The sequence below is a fragment of the Procambarus clarkii genome, chromosome 29 (assembly GCF_040958095.1).
Source record: "Procambarus clarkii isolate CNS0578487 chromosome 29, FALCON_Pclarkii_2.0, whole genome shotgun sequence".
Classification (NCBI taxonomy): domain Eukaryota; kingdom Metazoa; phylum Arthropoda; class Malacostraca; order Decapoda; family Cambaridae; genus Procambarus; species Procambarus clarkii.
The window spans coordinates 34,049,926-34,067,111 of record NC_091178.1 but is presented as its reverse complement, the minus strand read 5'-3'; the positions used below and the strand labels follow the sequence as shown (position 1 = coordinate 34,067,111).

Below are 17,186 nucleotides of genomic sequence, written 5' to 3'. Positions count from 1 at the left end.
TTTACTCTGACAGGGTGAGATAGCTGATAAAGAAACTAGTGTGCAATTAAGCACTTAATCACTGAAGGTCATGAAGGTGCTTTTACAAGCTTAGGTTATATAGTTACATCATATATTTACATTGTATAATTGATATATTATATGGTTAATCTTGGATACAAGTCCAATATATCATCAAGTGTTCCAGTACTCATATAGTAATTACAGAGTTCAGCATACCTTAGCCAAGGAGGGCGAAAGTCAGTCAGTATGGGACATTCTACAATATAATGTTCAAGAGAGTGCATGTTTTCTCTTTCACAAAGTTGACACATTGCGTACTCGACATTTGGGTTTTGAGAAAGCTTCCAGATACGTCTATATCCTAGGCGTATTCTGGCCACTATAACATCACATTGCCGGGTTCTTGTTCTATTAGTCCCATATGTGAATGTCTCCTCACGATATCTATCATAATATTTAATGCTACAACTTTCAGGTCTTTGTGAATTTGTTAGGTCGGTGAGATCTTCATTAGATATTTGTTTAAGTATTCTCTTTGTCACTGCTAATGAAACACCCATATCAATTTCTACCACTGGTTTTCTGAAGGCTGTCTTTGCAAGCATATCAACAGTGTCATGCCTTGAGATGCCAACATGTGATGGTATCCATAGGAATTTAATCTCAAATCTGTTTTCTTTAGCAGCTAAAACATTCATTCGAATATCACTGACTATTTTCTGGGTGTCACTACTATGTGCGTTCAATGCCAGGAGTGCACTCTGCGAGTCACAGTATATAAGTCCACTGCCTTTGTCTTTTAAAAATTCAGTGGCAAGGTATATGTTGTGCAAGGTATGTGTTGTGTATATGCAAGTTCGGTTTGAGTTGTACTTGCCCAGTCATTGACGCGCTTCATTGCTGTATGTACGAGAGAAGACTGTTCATATATGTTACATGCACATCCGGTACATCGTCCACCTTCTTCTACAGAGCCGTCGGTATAGCACTGATACACATCGTTACCCATACTCTGAGTACTTTCAGTGATGATTTTCAGTGTTAACTGTTTTAATAATGTAGTGTGCACACTATCTTTCTTGGGCGCATTTACAAAATCAACTGATAGATCCCAGTTATCCCATGGAGTAATTGGCTGATTAATCATTAGTTGAGTTGGGTACATATTTAATATTTTGATGGAGTTGGCTACCTTGTAGAACCAATATACATAATCAGATTTTGTTCTTCTTCTATAGACCTCAGGTGAATGCAGCATATTAGAAAGTTTAGCTTGAAACTTCATGTGTTGTCTAGATCTACTCAATGCCTTCACGCCGAAAACTGTGCTAATAGGTAAAATTCTCTCACTTATGGTAGGTAATTTTAACTCTGCTCTCATATTAACTATTCACGTGGACTTTGGAGCCCCAAGGATGAGACTCATAGCTTCATTTTGCAAGGTTTCAAGAGATTTCAGCTCTTTGACAGTATACAGTGTGAGATGTAGAGCATTGTAGTCAATCACAGAGCGTATATATGATACATAAAACATTCTAGCAAGTCTCACGTTAAGACCATGATTGACACCAACGAGGACCCGCAAGGGCTTTAATCTTTCCCTTGAGAGAAGAAAAGTACCCAGGGTCGTTAATGGGGACACCAAGGTATCTGTAAGACTCGCAGTTCTCAAGTGCTCGCCCATCTATATGATAATTGGCTGGTGGAATACCACATGGAATGAGGGCACGAGTTTTCTGTACAGAGATAAGGAGGCCACATTCCTCAGCTCTAGTAGCAAATGCGTCGAGCAGAACTTGCATTCTAGGCTCGGTGGCAGCCTGTAAACATATATCATCAGCATAACAAATGACAGTGTCTTCATTATTAGTTGGAAGATCTTTAATAAGTTTATGCATCAGAACGTTGAACAACAAGGAACTGAGGACCCCTCCTTGTGGAGTTCCCAGTTCAAAGTGTTTGCTCTCTGTGCTTTTAACACCATTAAACAAAACATATGCTGCTCGATTAGACAAATAGCCCTTTATCCATTTCAGTAATTTTCCTTGTATTCCCAGCTCGGCAAGCTGTTCCAGTATGATTTCTCTGTTTGCTGTATCAAAAGCTGCTGCTAGGTCGATGAAGACTGTTTGAGGGGGAAGCTTCAATATGTGCGAAGTACTCAGCAAAACAGTGTTGTGTACTGAGCCCAGGCATAAATCCAAGCAGTTGGGGTGACAGGTGCCCCTGTATACGATACATGAGTCGGTTAAGAACAATACGTTCAAGCACTTTGCAAACACACGATGTTAGAGATATGGGTCTATAATTATCTGAGTGTGGTTTAATGATGGGAACAATGACACTCTTTGTCCAAGCATCAGCTAATACTCCTTCACGTAAACTCATTCTGTACAACACTAATAGTGGATTGCCTGGTACATGTGAGAATAATCTCAGTAGACTGTAAGTAATACCGTCCTCTCCAGGAGCAGTTGATTTTCACATCTTTAGTGCATGATTTAATTCCCATTCAGTTACATCATTAAGGTCAGACACGTCGATAGCTGTACAGGCAAGATTGATGGTTCGTTGTCTGTTGGGGCGTGTGTCATCAAGTTTGTGCTGTATGTTAATTGGGAGTGAGTCGTAGCTCGATGTTAGTGCCCATTGATCAAGGAGGATGTTTGCTTGTTCTAGTGGGCTGTGGTGCAGTGGTTTGGTTGGGCTGCTTCTAGAGATTTTTCGTATCTTTTCCCAAACTTCAACAAGTGTTGTTTGCTCATTTATACTTTGTAGGAACTCTTCCCAATGTTTATTACGTATAACGTTGCTCATATCTCTCACCTCTCTATTTGCAACTAGAAATGCATGCAAATCACCTTGTGCTTTGGTTCGTTTGTACGTATCTCCAAGTTGCTTTAATCGTTCATGTTCTTTAACAAATACGGGGTCAAGGACCCACTTGGGTGGTGGTAGGTGTTGCCCACTTCTGCTAGGTTAACGACCTGGCATTGTTGAGACATTGAGGCATTGTTGAGGCATTGTTGAGGCATTGTTGAGGCATGGTTGAGGCATTGTTGAGGGATTGTTGAGGCATGGTTAGGGCAATGTTGAGGCATTGTTGAAGAATTGGTAAAGCATTGTTGAGGCATTGTTTACGCATTGTTGAGACATTGTTGTGGCACTGTTGAGGCATTTTTGAGGCCTTGTTGAGGCATTGTTGCGGCATTGTTTACGCATTGTTGAGACATTGTTGTGGCACTGTTGAGGCATTTTTGAGGCCTTGTTGAGGCATTGTTGAGGAATTGTTGAGGCATTGTTGAGGCATTGTTGAGGCATTATTGAGGCATGGTTGAGGCATTGTTGAGGCATTGTTGATCCATTGTTGAGGCATTTTTGAGGCCTTATTGAGGCATTGTTGATGCATTGTTGAGGCATTGTTGAGGCATTGTTGAGGCATTATTGAGGCATGGTTGAGGCATTGTTGAGGCATTGTTGATCCATTGTTGAGGCATTTTTGAGGCCTTATTGAGGCATGGTTGAGGCATTGTTGAGGCATTGTTGAGGCATTGTTGAGACATTGATGAGGCATTGTTGAGGCATTGTTGAGACATTGTTGAAATATTGCGGCATTGTTGAGGCATTGTTGAGATATTGTTGAGGCATTGTTGAGGCATTGTTGAGGTATTGGTGAGGCATTTTTGAGGCATTGTTGAGGCATTGTTGAGACATTGTTTAGACATTGAGGCATTGTTGAGGCATTGTTGAGACATTGTTTAGACATTGAGGCATTGTTGAGGAATTGTTAAGGCATTTTTGAGGCATTATTGAGACATTTTTGGGGCATTGTTGAGACATTGTTGAGGAATTGTTGAGGCATTGTTGAGGCATTTGTGAGGCTTGTTGAGGAATTGTTGAGGCATTTGTGAGGCTTGTTGAGGCATTGCTGAGGCACTGTTGAGGTATTGTTAAGGCATTGTTGAGACATTGTTGAGGCCTTGTTGAGGAATTGTTGAGGCATTGTTGAGGCATTTTTGAGGCATTATTGAGACATTTTTGGGGCATTGTTGAGACATTGTTGAGGCATGGTGAAGGCATTGTTGAGGCATTGTTGAGGCATTGTTGAGGCATTTGTGAGGCTTGTTGAGGCATTGTTGAGGCATTTGTGAGGCTTGTTGAGGCATTGTTGAGTCATTGTTGAGGCATTGTTGAGGCATTGTTGAGGCATTTTTGAGGCATTATTGAGACATTGTTGGGGCATTGTTGAGACAGTGTTGATGCATGGTTGAGAGATTGTTGATGCATGGTGGAGGCATTGTTGAGTCATTGTTGAGGCATTTGTGAGGCTTGTCGAGGCTTTGTTGAGGCATTTGTGAGGCTTGTTGAGGCATTGTTGAGGCATTGTTGAGGCATTGTTGAGACATTGTTGAGGCATTGTTGAGGCATTGTTGAGGCATTGTTGAGACATTGTTGAGGCATTGTTGAGACATTGTTGAGGCAATGTTGAGGCATTTTTGAGACATTGTTGAGGCATTGTTGAGGCATTGTTGAGGCATTGTTGAGGCATTGTTGAGACATTGTTGAGGCATTGTTGAGACATTATTGAGGCATTGCTGAGACATTGTTGAGGCATTGTTGAGACATTGTTGAGGCATTGTTGAGACATTGTTGAGGCATTGTTGAGGCATTGTGGAGGCATTGTTGAGACATTGTTGAGGCATTGTTGAGGCACTGTTGAGACATTGTTGAGGCATTGTTGAGACATTGTTGAGGCATTGTTGAGGCATTGTTGAGGAATTGTTGAGGCATTGTTGAGACATTGTTGAGGCATTGTTGAGACATTGTTGAGGCATTGTTGAGGCATTGTTGAGGCATGTGTGAGGCTTGTTGAGGCATTGTTGAGGCATTTGTGAGGCTTGTTGAGGCATTGTTGAGGCATTGTTGAGGCATTGTTGAGGCATTGTTGAGGCATTGTTGAGGCATTGTTGAGACATTGTTGAGGCATTGTTGAGGCATTGTTGAGGCATTGTTGAGGCATTGTTGAGGCATTGTTGAGGCATTGTTGAGGCATTGTTGAGACATTGTTGAGGCATTGTTGAGGCATTGTTGAGACATTGTTGAGGCATTGTTGAGGCATTGTTGAGGCATTGTTGAGACATTGTTGAGGCATTGTTGAGGCATTGTTGAGGCATTGTTGAGGCATGGTTTAGGCATTGTTAAGGCGTGGTTGAGGTATTGTTGAGGCATTGATGAGGCATTGTTGAGGCATGGTTTAGGCATTGTTAAGGCGTGGTTGAGGTATTGTTGAGGCATTGATGAGGCATTGTTGAGGCATGGTTTAGGCATTGTTGAGGCATTGTTGAGACATTGTTGAGGCATTGTTGAGGCATTGTTGAGGCATGGTTTAGGCATTGATAAGGCATTGTTGAGGCATGGTTTAGGCATTGTTGAGGCATTGTTGAGACATTGTTGAGGCATGGTTTAGGCATTGTTAAGGCGTGGTTGAGGTATTGTTGAGGCATTGAGCTTATATTAAATCAAGCTTTTACACATTTGAAAAGTAGAAATATTAGTTGCAAATGATGTTATGTTTATATAATATTAGATGGGAGGGTGGAGGGGGGGAGGTTGGTACCCAGCGGTGCCCGGGGTCAATCTGGGGTCTTTTGTCTCCCCCAGACATCCTCCCTTTCTTTACCTACACACACCAACTCTGTGTCTCTCCACACATACTCTCTCCCTGTCTCTTTTCCCACACGCACTCTCTCTGTCTCACTTAACACACTCTCCCCCTGTCTCACTTAACACACTCTCTTCGTGTCACACTTAACAGACTCTCTCCCTGTCTCTCAATAACACTCTCTCTGTCTCTCTTCACACACACACTCCCTGTCTCACTTAATACACTCTCTCTCTGTCTCCACCCGGCCAACACACATCCTTCGCCTATCTTTTCCTCCCCATCACTCACACGTCCTCTTTCCCCTCACTTTCCTCCACTCCGTCACACGCCCCTTCCCATCTTCTACCTACCTCACTGCCCCTCACACCCTTTCCCTACCTCCACCTCCCTAGCCCACACACCCTTCCTGCATCACTGTAAGCAAGAGGTTGTGCCTAGAGGTCCACCATGGAAATATATCATCTGAACGTCCGCTCTGATAGGCAATAAGTGAGTTAACTAATATTTAAGCTAATGCTAAAATCTTTCGATTCAAGGCAGAACATTTCCTATCAACAGTATTTGTGAAGTAGGGGAATTGGGGGTGTCAAACCCCCGTCAGGGGGAGGAGATGGTCATTGGACCAACCCCTGACCTATCTATAGCACTCCCGGTAAAATCTGCATTTATCCTGAGAATGTTCATCGAGGCAAGACCCAGCATATGGCATCCAACCTCGGACTGACAGGCAGACAAACAGACAGACAGACATTCTCATTTTATATAGATTATTTAATTAAAAGTGACCTTTTTCTATACTACACTCCAATTTCATCCAGGATCATGTCCTATAACGCTTTAAGAATGTGAAATGTGAGGACTATGATGTCGGTATTCTTGTAAATAACTGTTTAATTATCTGTTTAAAATTAGTATTATTCATGTTTTTATTGTTATTACTTGTAATCATTATATATTTTTGGAGGTTGGTTGGTAGGAGAAGGTAGGTTAATGATAATGATTTAGAGGGACCATTTTGTGGTTTCGTTATCTGTTGCTATGACAGTAAGCATGTAATGAATTGGGTGAAATTTTTATTATTGGATATAAACTTACAAGATTTGTTCCAGTGACTGCTGTAGTTGTCATTCTCTTACCAAAACAGTTAACATAATATTGTGTGTTTATGATGAAATAAGTGTAGAAATTTGCACTGATAGGTAGCTGCTTTCTGTTTGTCGAACGAAGGGCTTGTTTGGTATTTTAATCACGAGGGCGTGAGTGAAGATTTTCTTATGATATTATTGGAAAGTTCAAATACACACAGACCAGCCACATCTCTTCTCAGTTGAAAAGTGCAGACGAACGTTTTTTGTGTCGGCCATTTAATGTTTGCTTCACAATAAATAAACTTCTCACTTTTAAATTTGTTCAAAATTTAAATTGAATTGTGATCAAAAATAATAATTAAACGCTTCGTACTGCATGATTGATCTAATTTATGGGCGTTAATTGGATAAAAACACCTCATATCAACCTTGCTGCAATATCTTTCATGTGTTTTGTAAACGACGTATATTCAGGTGACTGGGAATCACCAGAACGCCGGTTCAAATCACCCCCATTGTCCCAAAATTATTTTCTCCTTCATATATGACGCCATTGTGATATATGAATGATACAACAGTAAAAGACATCAACAAGTAAGAGTTTTAACAGGATCATACACCAAGGTGAAGCATTAGAATTCCCAGGACCTTCTACAAGATAACACATAGAAGCCATCTGATCCTCTCGGGGTGTATACATCACAAAAATGATGTACTAAATTGCCTCAACCTACCCTAAGCTAACTGTGGGACCCAAGGCCTCATAAGCCTGGTAGTTTGTGAGCCGCTATGATTTATAGTACATCATATTGTGTCCAATAGGCATTGTGTCCAATAGGCATTGTGTCCATTACGCATTGTGTTAATTACGCATTGTGTTCACTTCACGATAAAATGCGATGTATTATGCGAAACCAGACTGAAGCGCATTAGATCCACCAGGACGAGAAACGTTTCAACTGGATCACACAGAGAGGCAACGTTTTCATTCCACATGATATGAATTGGCTACAAATGACAAGGAAGTGTTTGAGGAACTGAATAAGAAATCCAGGAGGTCTTCACCTAAGAGCAAGGAGAAATTCCAGAGATAAGTGAGGGAATAGCTAACCAGGAACCACTGGAAGAGTTTGAGATTACCAGCGGAGAAGTAAGGAAGTGTTTACTAGAGTTGGATGTGACAAAGGCTATAGGCCCAGATGGAATCTTCCCTTGGATACTAAAGGAAGGAGCAAAAGAACTGTGCCTATCACTCTCCATAGTGTATAACAAATCACTGGTAACAGGGGAACTGCCAGATATTTGGAAAGCAGCTAACGTAGTCCCGATATACAAGAAAGGGGATAGACAGAAGGCACTGAACTACAGGCCAGTGTCCCTAACCTGCATACCATGCAAGCTGATGGAGAAGATTGTGCGAAAAAAAAATAGTGGAGCATCTGGAGCGAAGGAACTTTGTAACACAGCATCAACATGGGTTCAGGGATAGCAGGTCCTGCCTCACAGGGTTACTTGAATTCGACGACCAGGCAACAAAAATAAGGCAAGGAAGAGAAGGGTGGGCAGACTGCATATTTTTGGATTTTTGGATTGTGTGAAAGTTGGAGATGCAGGCTGGAGTGAAAGGGAAGGTACTCCGGTGGATAGAGGAGTACCTAAGCAGCAGGAGACAACGAGTCTGTGTGAGGGGTGAGGTCTCAGATTGGCGAGACGTTACAAGTGGAGTCCCGCAGGGGGTCAGTCCTTGGACCTATATTGTTTCTGGTATATGTAAATGATCTCCCAGAGGGTATAGATTCGTTTCTCTCAATGTTTGCCGACGATACAAAAATTATGAGGAGGATTGAAACAGAGGATGATAGTAGTAGGCTACAAGATGACCTAGATAGACTGAGTGAATGGTCCAACAAATGGCTGTTGAAGTTCAACCCGAGTAAATGCAAAGTAATGAGACTAGGCATTGTAAACAGGCCACAGACAGGATACAGAATAGGAGATGAAGTACTTAATGAAACAGACAGAGAGAAAGATCTAGGAGTTGATATCACACCAAACCTGTCTCCTGAAGCCCACTTAAACAGAATAACATCAGCGGCATATGCGAGGCTGGCTAACATCAGAACGGCGTTCAGGAACCTGTGTAAGGAATCATTCAGAATCTTGTACACAACATATGTAAGACCAATCCTTGAGTATGCGGCCCCAGCATGGAGCCCGTATCTTGTCAAGCACAAGACGAAGCTGGAAAAAGTCCAAAGGTATGCTACTAGACTAGTCCCAGAACTAAGAGGCATGAGTTATGAGGAAAGGCTGCGGGAAATGCACCTTACGACACTGGAAGACAGAAGAGTAAGGGGGGAAATGATCACAACTTAAAATATCCTCAGGGAAATCGACCGGGTAAACAAGGATGAACTATTCAAGACTGGAGGGACGCGAACAAGGGGACACAGGTGGAAGCTGAGTACCCAAATGAGCCACAGAGACGTTAGAAAGAACTTTTTCAGTGTCAGAGTAATTAGTAAATGGAATGCACTAGGAAGTGATGTAGTGGAGGCTGACTCCATACACAGTTTCATATGTAGATATGATAGAGCCCAGTAGGCTCAGGAATCTGTACACCAGTTGATTGACGATTGAGAGGCGGGACCAAAGAGCCAGAGCTCAACCCCCGCAAACACAACTAGTACAGTACAACTAATTGAGTACACACACACACACACACACACACACACACACACACACACACACACACACACACACACACACACACACACACACACACTCACACACACACACACACACTCACACACAGGGGCAGAGGGCAGATTCAGATTTACTTGCCTATGTCCTCACAGTGAACTGTGAGATCTGAATGATTCCTTACACAGGACCCCTGAAGGAAGTTCTGATGTTAGCCAGCCTCGCATATGCCGCAGATGTTATTCTTTTTATGTGGGCTTCAGGAGACAGGTTTGGTGTGATATCAACTCCTAGATTTTTCTCTCTGTTCTCTGTGTGTGTATGTAAGTGAATGTGTGTGTGTGTATGTGTACTCACCTATTTTTGCTTGCGGGGGTTGAGCTCTGGCTCTTTGGTCCCGCCACTCAACTGTCGATCAACAGGTGTACAGGCACCTGAGCCTATTGGGCAATATCATATCTGCACTTGAAACTGTGTCAGCACTGCCTCCACAGTCTGACTGCCAACAGTCAGCCTCCACCACATCACTTCCAAATGCATTCCAGTTGTCAACCACTCTGACACTAAAAAAGTTCTTTCTAATATCTCTGTGGTTCATTTGGGTACACAATTTCCAACTATGACCCCTAGTGCGTGTGCCACTTGGGTTAAGGGGTCCCAATCTGTGGGAGGGATTTGGGGTAGGGGGGGGGATATCTGGTATGCTACAGAGGAAGTGGGAAAAAAGGGGGAGATAACTTGTGTGTGTGTGCGTACTCACCTAGTTGTACTCACCTAGTTGTGTATGTGTGTGTGTGTGTGTGTGTGTGTGTGTGTGTGTGTGTGTGTGTGTGTGTGTGTGTGTTTGACAGACTAGGCATAACTTGCTGGTCCTGTGGCTACTTCCTCGAGGTCTCACTCGCTCTGTACTAAGGCAGGGTTCATCTACGAAGTATACTAGTATCCAAAGTATACTAGTATCCAAAGTATTCTAGTATCCCAAGTATACTAGTATTCTAAGTATACCTCGTAGACTTATCTCTATCTTGCTATCATGTATGGTTTGTCACTCGAGCCTTCTTAATTGTTGACTTCATTTAAAAATTATCTCGCCCATCACATTTTTCCATATTTTTTTCAAATAAGGTTCGCTCCCAATTTCAACACTCTCCCCCTCTCCTCTCTTCCTCTGCCTGCTCTTCTTTTCTCATCTCTCTCTCTCTCTCTCTCTCCCACTCTCCCAAGCAGGACCTCCCCGGTCTGAGCGAAGGACACTCTGGTGATTACCTTCATGATAACCAATCCCAGGCTCATTGAGTGCCAAGCTTGACTCAGTAAAATTTCATTATTTTTCCATCCAATAACATTTGTTTCGCGGATGTGTTTATCGTAGTATGTAGTTCATAATATGGTAACATTATTTATATTATAATTCCTAAAATTATTACAAATAATATAATAATATTATTATTACACAGAGAGAAATCATTGTAACGTGATGCATCAGTGAGAAAATCCGAAGATGCCGTGATGAGGGTTCGAAGCTTTGTACTGGTTATTCCCTGGCCCACGCCTCAGACAACTAGACTGAAACTTAGTAAAAAGATTGCAACCTGGAGTTCTACTGAACCCACGAGGATCCCTGAGGCTTCCACTTCAGGTTCAACTTCAGTGGAAGCCTCAGGAACTCTCGTGGGTTCAGTAGAACTTCAGGTTGCAATCCTTTTACCCTGTCGTTGCCTAATTCTCTGGGCGTGTGTGTCTGGGAATAACCCGCACATAGGTTCGAATCCTCATCATGGCTCCTATTGGTTTTCTAATATTATTATTAGTATTAACACTAATTTCTCTCACCTGGTCTCTAGGAGACTCAAACTGCGCAGCCCATGTGTGTGAGGCTGAAGCTCTATCGACTGGGCTGTTAAGTAGTTACTATTGGAATCTTTCCTTATTAAGACTACTCAATAGCCCAGTAGAGCTTCGGCCTCATGCACGTGGGGTTCGCGGTTCAAGTCTCCTACAACCCAGGTGAATGGAATGTTAGTTCCACGTTAGTGTGAATGACAATTAACAACACTAATAATAATAACAATAGTAGTAGTAATGGTAATATTAATAATATGACGACGGTAGTACCCGAGGCGACCACATATTCAGAAGACTTAACACTGGCTGTTTCAGTAGACAAGAAATAAGATATTAGTCATATCACCGAGACTTGGAACACTCTGATATCTTGGGGACGATGATAGCAAGTTATTGATGCCAGAGACGAGCCCCGGCTGATGACTCGTCACAGAGGCTGTAGATATATTATCCTATTATAGGACTACTCCAGAAGCACTGTTATGCAGCGCAGTAATTACATTATTAGGAGTGGAAATTGATGAAGCCATTGGACGATGGTTGAACAAGACTTGTACAAATGTTAATCAAGTTTCATAGGAAACTTCATTCTCTAAAGTGGGACGCGCATCACGTTCTTGTTTTCTGAGTTACTGCTCGAACGTTATAAATCTTTTCAAGATGGAACTCGGCACAGCCGTGACGTATGACGTCAGGAGGATGGCTGTGATGTTCCTATTAGTCACACGACAACTGATTCACTGTTCGTATCCCATGGAGGAAAGAAGGCTGTGGCAAGATTCGCTTCCTCTGAGCAATTAGCGTCGTCGTGACCATGCTGAGAGGATCAAACCAGCAGAACAATAAGTAAACCGCTGGTTGGACTTCAGTACACGCCTCGGGACCCCTAGAGGGTTCACTTGAATCCCAGGCTGCATTGTTATTACCATATCAATAGAGTCAGGCAGAGTGCCAGAGTTTTGGAAAGTTGCTAATGTGATACCAGTTTTTAAGAAAGGAGATAGATCACTTGCGTCTAACTATCGACCAATTAGCCTAACGTCTATTGTGGGAAAGTTACTCGAATCTATAATAGCAAATAAAATTCGTCTTCATCTTGAAAAACATAATTTAATAATTGAGTCGCAACATGGTTTTATAAATGGCCGTTCATGTTTAACAAATTTGTTATCTTTTTATTCTAGCATTGTTGAGGCAGTTGATAGTGGTAAGGATTGCGATGTTGTATACCTTGACTTTAGCAAAGCTTTTGATACAGTGCCACATGAAAGACTGATTAAAAAGATAGAGTCTCATGGTATTGGGGGTGCTATATTAAGCTGGATTAGGGCATGGCTATACCAAAGGAAACAGAGAGTTAGTATAAATGGAATCAAGTCAGAGTGGGAAAATGTTGTAAGTGGAGTGCCTCAAGGCTCTGTCCTGGGACCTCTGTTGTTTATAATATATATAAATGATTTAGATTCAGGTTTGAGTAGCAACATTTGCAAATTTGCCGATGATACGAAAATCGGTAGGGAAATTAATTCGGAGGAGGACTCACTATCACTTCAAGTTGATCTAGATAGGGTTTTGAAATGGTCAAAGGATTGGCAGATGCAGTTTAATGCTGATAAATGTAAAGTTCTGAGGTTAGGTAATGATGATAGAGTTACAAGATACGAGCTAGATGGTGTTGTGATTGCGAAGTCGGATTGCGAAAGGGATCTGGGAGTTATGATTAGTAAGAATTTAAAACAAAAAGATCAATGCATAAATGTTCGTAATAAGGCAAATCGGACACTTGGATTTATTAATCGCAGCGTTAGTAACAAGACACCTGGTGTGGTTCTCAAGCTATATCTTGCTCTAGTTAGGCCCCATTTAGATTATGCAGTTCAGTTTTGGTCGCCATATTATAGAATGGATATAAATTCACTTGAACGTGTCCAGCGTAGGATGACTAAGTTAATTCCCCAAATTAGAAATCTTTCATATGAAGAAAGATTAACAAAGCTTAAGTTGCATTCACTGGAAAGGCGAAGAGTTAGGGGTGACATGATAGAGGTTTACAAGTGGATGAATGGACATAACCGGGGGGATATTAATAGGGTATTAAAAGTATCAACACAGGACAGAACACGAAACAATGGGTATAAATTGGATAAGTTTAGATTTAGGAAAGACTTGGGTAAATACTGGTTCAGTAACAGGGTTGTTGATTTGTGGAACCAATTGCCGCGTAACATTGTGGAGGTGGGGTCCCTCGATTGTTTCAAGCACGGGTTGGACAAGTATATGAGTGGGATTGGGTGGTTATAGAATAGGAGCTGCCTCGTATGGGCCAATAGGCCTTCTGCAGTTACCTTTGTTCTTATGTTCTTATGTTCTTATGTTCTTATCATGGGGAAGTGGTCAAGAACGCATACTTGGGAGTACCAAGTGGGCGGGTTCGAATCCTCCCCACGGCTCTTACTAATCTTTCCATTTCTCATTGATACATCACGTTAATGTAACATCATTGTGCAACAAACCAGTATGACTTGAGTGCCAGTCGACCCCTCGGAAGAGAAGACAGCCTGCAGACGCCTCCTCCCCAGCATGTTGCACAGAGGAGGAAGATTACACGGCAATCAAGAGGACAGCAGTACACGCGGAGTTGTTGCAACAGTTGCAACTGTTAGTGAACTAACCACCCATAGATAGTGAACACTATTTGAGGCAGGACATAAACGAACGCATGCTAGTTAGTAGACGACAGTTGAGGTCACTATTAAGTTGCATAACCGACCTCGTTTGCAACATACCAAACAATTCTAGTCACATTAGTATCCCCAAAAAGGGAAAACAAGAGCCCCCCAGGAGGTCAAACTGTGCTCCAAGGAGGTCAAACTGTGTCTCCAGGAGGTCAAACTGTGTCTCCAGGAGGTCAAACTGTGTCCCCAGGAGGTCAAACTGTGCCCCCAGGAGGTCAAACTGTGTCTCCAGGAGGTCAAACTGTGCCCCCAGGAGGTCAAACTGTGCCCCAAGGAGGTCAAACTGTGTCTCCAGGAGGTCAAACTGTGTCCCCAGGAGGTCAAAATGTGCCCCCTGGAGGTCAAACTGTGCCCCCAGGAGGTCAAACTGTGCCCACCAGGAGGTCAAACTAGTGCCCCCAGGAGGTCAAACTTGTGCCCCCAGGAGGTCAAACTAGTGCCCCGAGGATGTCAAACTGTTATATTAACCTTGTATATTAAACTTAGTAAGTGTAACAAGGGTAAATGTAATAATGTGTAACTTCCAGAGAATAAGTCTAACAATGGGGCTATTACATTTTACATTAGTAAAAGTGCTACCTTGGGTAAAATGACAGTGTAATACTGTAACATTTTATACGGTTAACATTTAATTGCTGGGAAAGGGAGGCGCCAGACGCCCCCCCCCCCTGATAGATTAAGCACTTGCCCAAAACTATGTGGCTTTACAATAATTGTAAGAACACCACTGTTATGTACTCTGACAAATCCAATGTACCTTCTTGCATATAACACAAACAAATAGATAGTAATTTCTTCGGAAGAACAATATTAGATGAGAAGGGAGGATAGTAATTTACAGGATCCCCGGGATCCTCATGAAATGAATTGCTTGTGTATTTGCTATTTGTATCCATAGGCTAAACCTATGGTTTAGCCATGAGAATAATCTTAGGGTACCCAAGAAATGCTATGATTGAGATAATGAGGACGGAATTGAATATGATGAGTATTGAGGATAGAATTTCACAGATATATGTAGCCTCGGCCATTAGATTAATGAGAGACGAGGTAGCTAATATAATAATCCTCTCAGTTCAAAAGGTGGGAAGTAATGAACAATATATGTTAAAGAATAATAAGAGCACATAGAAATTAGAAACCTGTCATATAAAAAAAAGATTAACAAAGCTTAAATTGCATTCACTGGAAAGGCGAAGAGTTACGGGTGACATGACAGAGGTTTACAAGTGCATGAATGGACATAACAAAGGGGATATTAGACTCAAATATCACAGAAACAAGGTTATCGCGAATAACCGAACTCAATTACGAGCTCACCATAGCCCGTGCTACATGGACACTTCGTTCTATGTAGCTAAATCTAAAACAACAAGGGGATATTAATAGGGTATTAAAAGTATAAATACAAGATAGAACACGAAACAATGGGTATAAATTGGATACTTTTAGATTTAGGAAAGACTTGGGTAAATACTGGTTAGTTGACAGGGTTGTTGATTTGTGGAACCAATTACCGCGTAACGTGGTGGAGGTGGGGTCCCTCGATTGTTTCAAGCGTGGGTTGGACATGTATATGAGTGGGATTGGGTGGTTATAAATAGGAGCTGCCTCGTATGGGCCAAGAGGCCTTCTGCAGTTACCTTTGTTCTTATGTTCTTATGTTCTAAAGCTGTTAGCTCTTGGATTCCGCCTTTCTAACCCTCTGCTGTCTAATGTACTGACTCCAGACCTAATTTTCTCTCTTATCTAGTATTACACACACACATTCCCAGGATAAAGATTCAGAGAATCTAATTCCTTTCACATCACTAATCTGATGTCTTTCTGCTCACTTAGAAAGTCCTCTGTCATATATGGTGCAATAAACTCATCTGGCCTTGTTGCTTTCTATTGATAATAACTTTAGTCTCCACAAACATGTGTGCTTGGGTAACATTTAAGAGACATTCTTAATGGTTCAACTATAGACGAATGTGATAGAAATGCTACTGGATTTTTGTGGTCTCAATTCTTACCTGATCTGAAATGTTAATTAAAATGTTTTACTGGTTACTGGTACAGTAGTAGTTCTGCTTAGAGCTAGCTATACGCTACTAATTTCAATTGAATACTTTAATTCTAAAACATATTTTCATGTACTCAAAAGATCTTGAATTTATCAAGCAAGGAGTGAATGTAAATAATCTTCAAGGAATGAGTATGGGGTGCAAAATAAATTACTAATCACAGGATATGACACTATGATATGCGTGCTCTACTTTGGGGTAAATAATAAAATTATTTACCCCAAAGTAGAGCACGCATATCATAGTGTCATATCCTGTGATTAGTAATTTATTTTGCACCCCATACTCATTCCTTGAAGATTATTTACATTCACTCCTTGCTTATTTACATGATTATTTTCAGAATATATACTTTAATGACAAATATTTGAAAAGATATTTAAAGTTTAAATATTTATCTTTAAAAAAGATAAAACCTCCTTGCATTACACAAGTATTGATGAAATATGACATATTTACCGACTATAATGATGGCATTGAATGTAGTGTTCATGTGTCCGGATACCGGCGATTATGTAGTATTATTTATTTAAAAATATAATGCCTTTCACATAAATTATATATATTACTTGAAATGTAGTTACAGTAATGTCTACATCTCTGCCTTTCTTCTGACTTATAAATCTTGAAGGTTAATTAGCATATATATGCATGTTAATTAGACAATTGATTTGCTGGTGTGTAGCTCTCCACACACCCAGAGCGGGTCCATGTATTTTCCCAAAGCTATATCCATAGTTACCTAGTGCTACTCCGGCCTTCTAGCATTACACAAGTAATGAAGATATATGACATATTTACCCCCTATAATGATGTTATTGAATGTATATCACACTACACACACACCCAGAGCGAGTCCATGTATAGCGAACGCATACCAGCGAATAATCATCAGCATCTATATAACAAAACTATTGTCCCATGGAGTTAATTTCACTTCCAGACACCTATTTTTCAATACAATTTCAATATTTTCTGGCTATTTATGCTAAATATTATTGTAACTATGCATTATTGTAGTTTATACCATTATTTCAATTTGTGACGACGTGTGTACAAGAGGCTGATATGCCAGCAA

General features: G+C 41.3%; 1 protein-coding gene across 1 annotated transcript; it reads right to left on the bottom strand.

Annotated features, from left to right (window-relative positions):
- Positions 1-4,027: 4,027 nt before the first annotated feature.
- LOC138369713 (variant-silencing SET domain-containing protein-like) lies at positions 4,028-4,957 on the bottom strand. The gene has a single exon (XM_069333147.1). It carries the CDS (start codon positions 4,955-4,957, stop codon positions 4,028-4,030), a length of 930 nt encoding a protein of 309 aa, XP_069189248.1.
- Between the last annotated feature and the right edge of the window lie 12,229 nt (positions 4,958-17,186).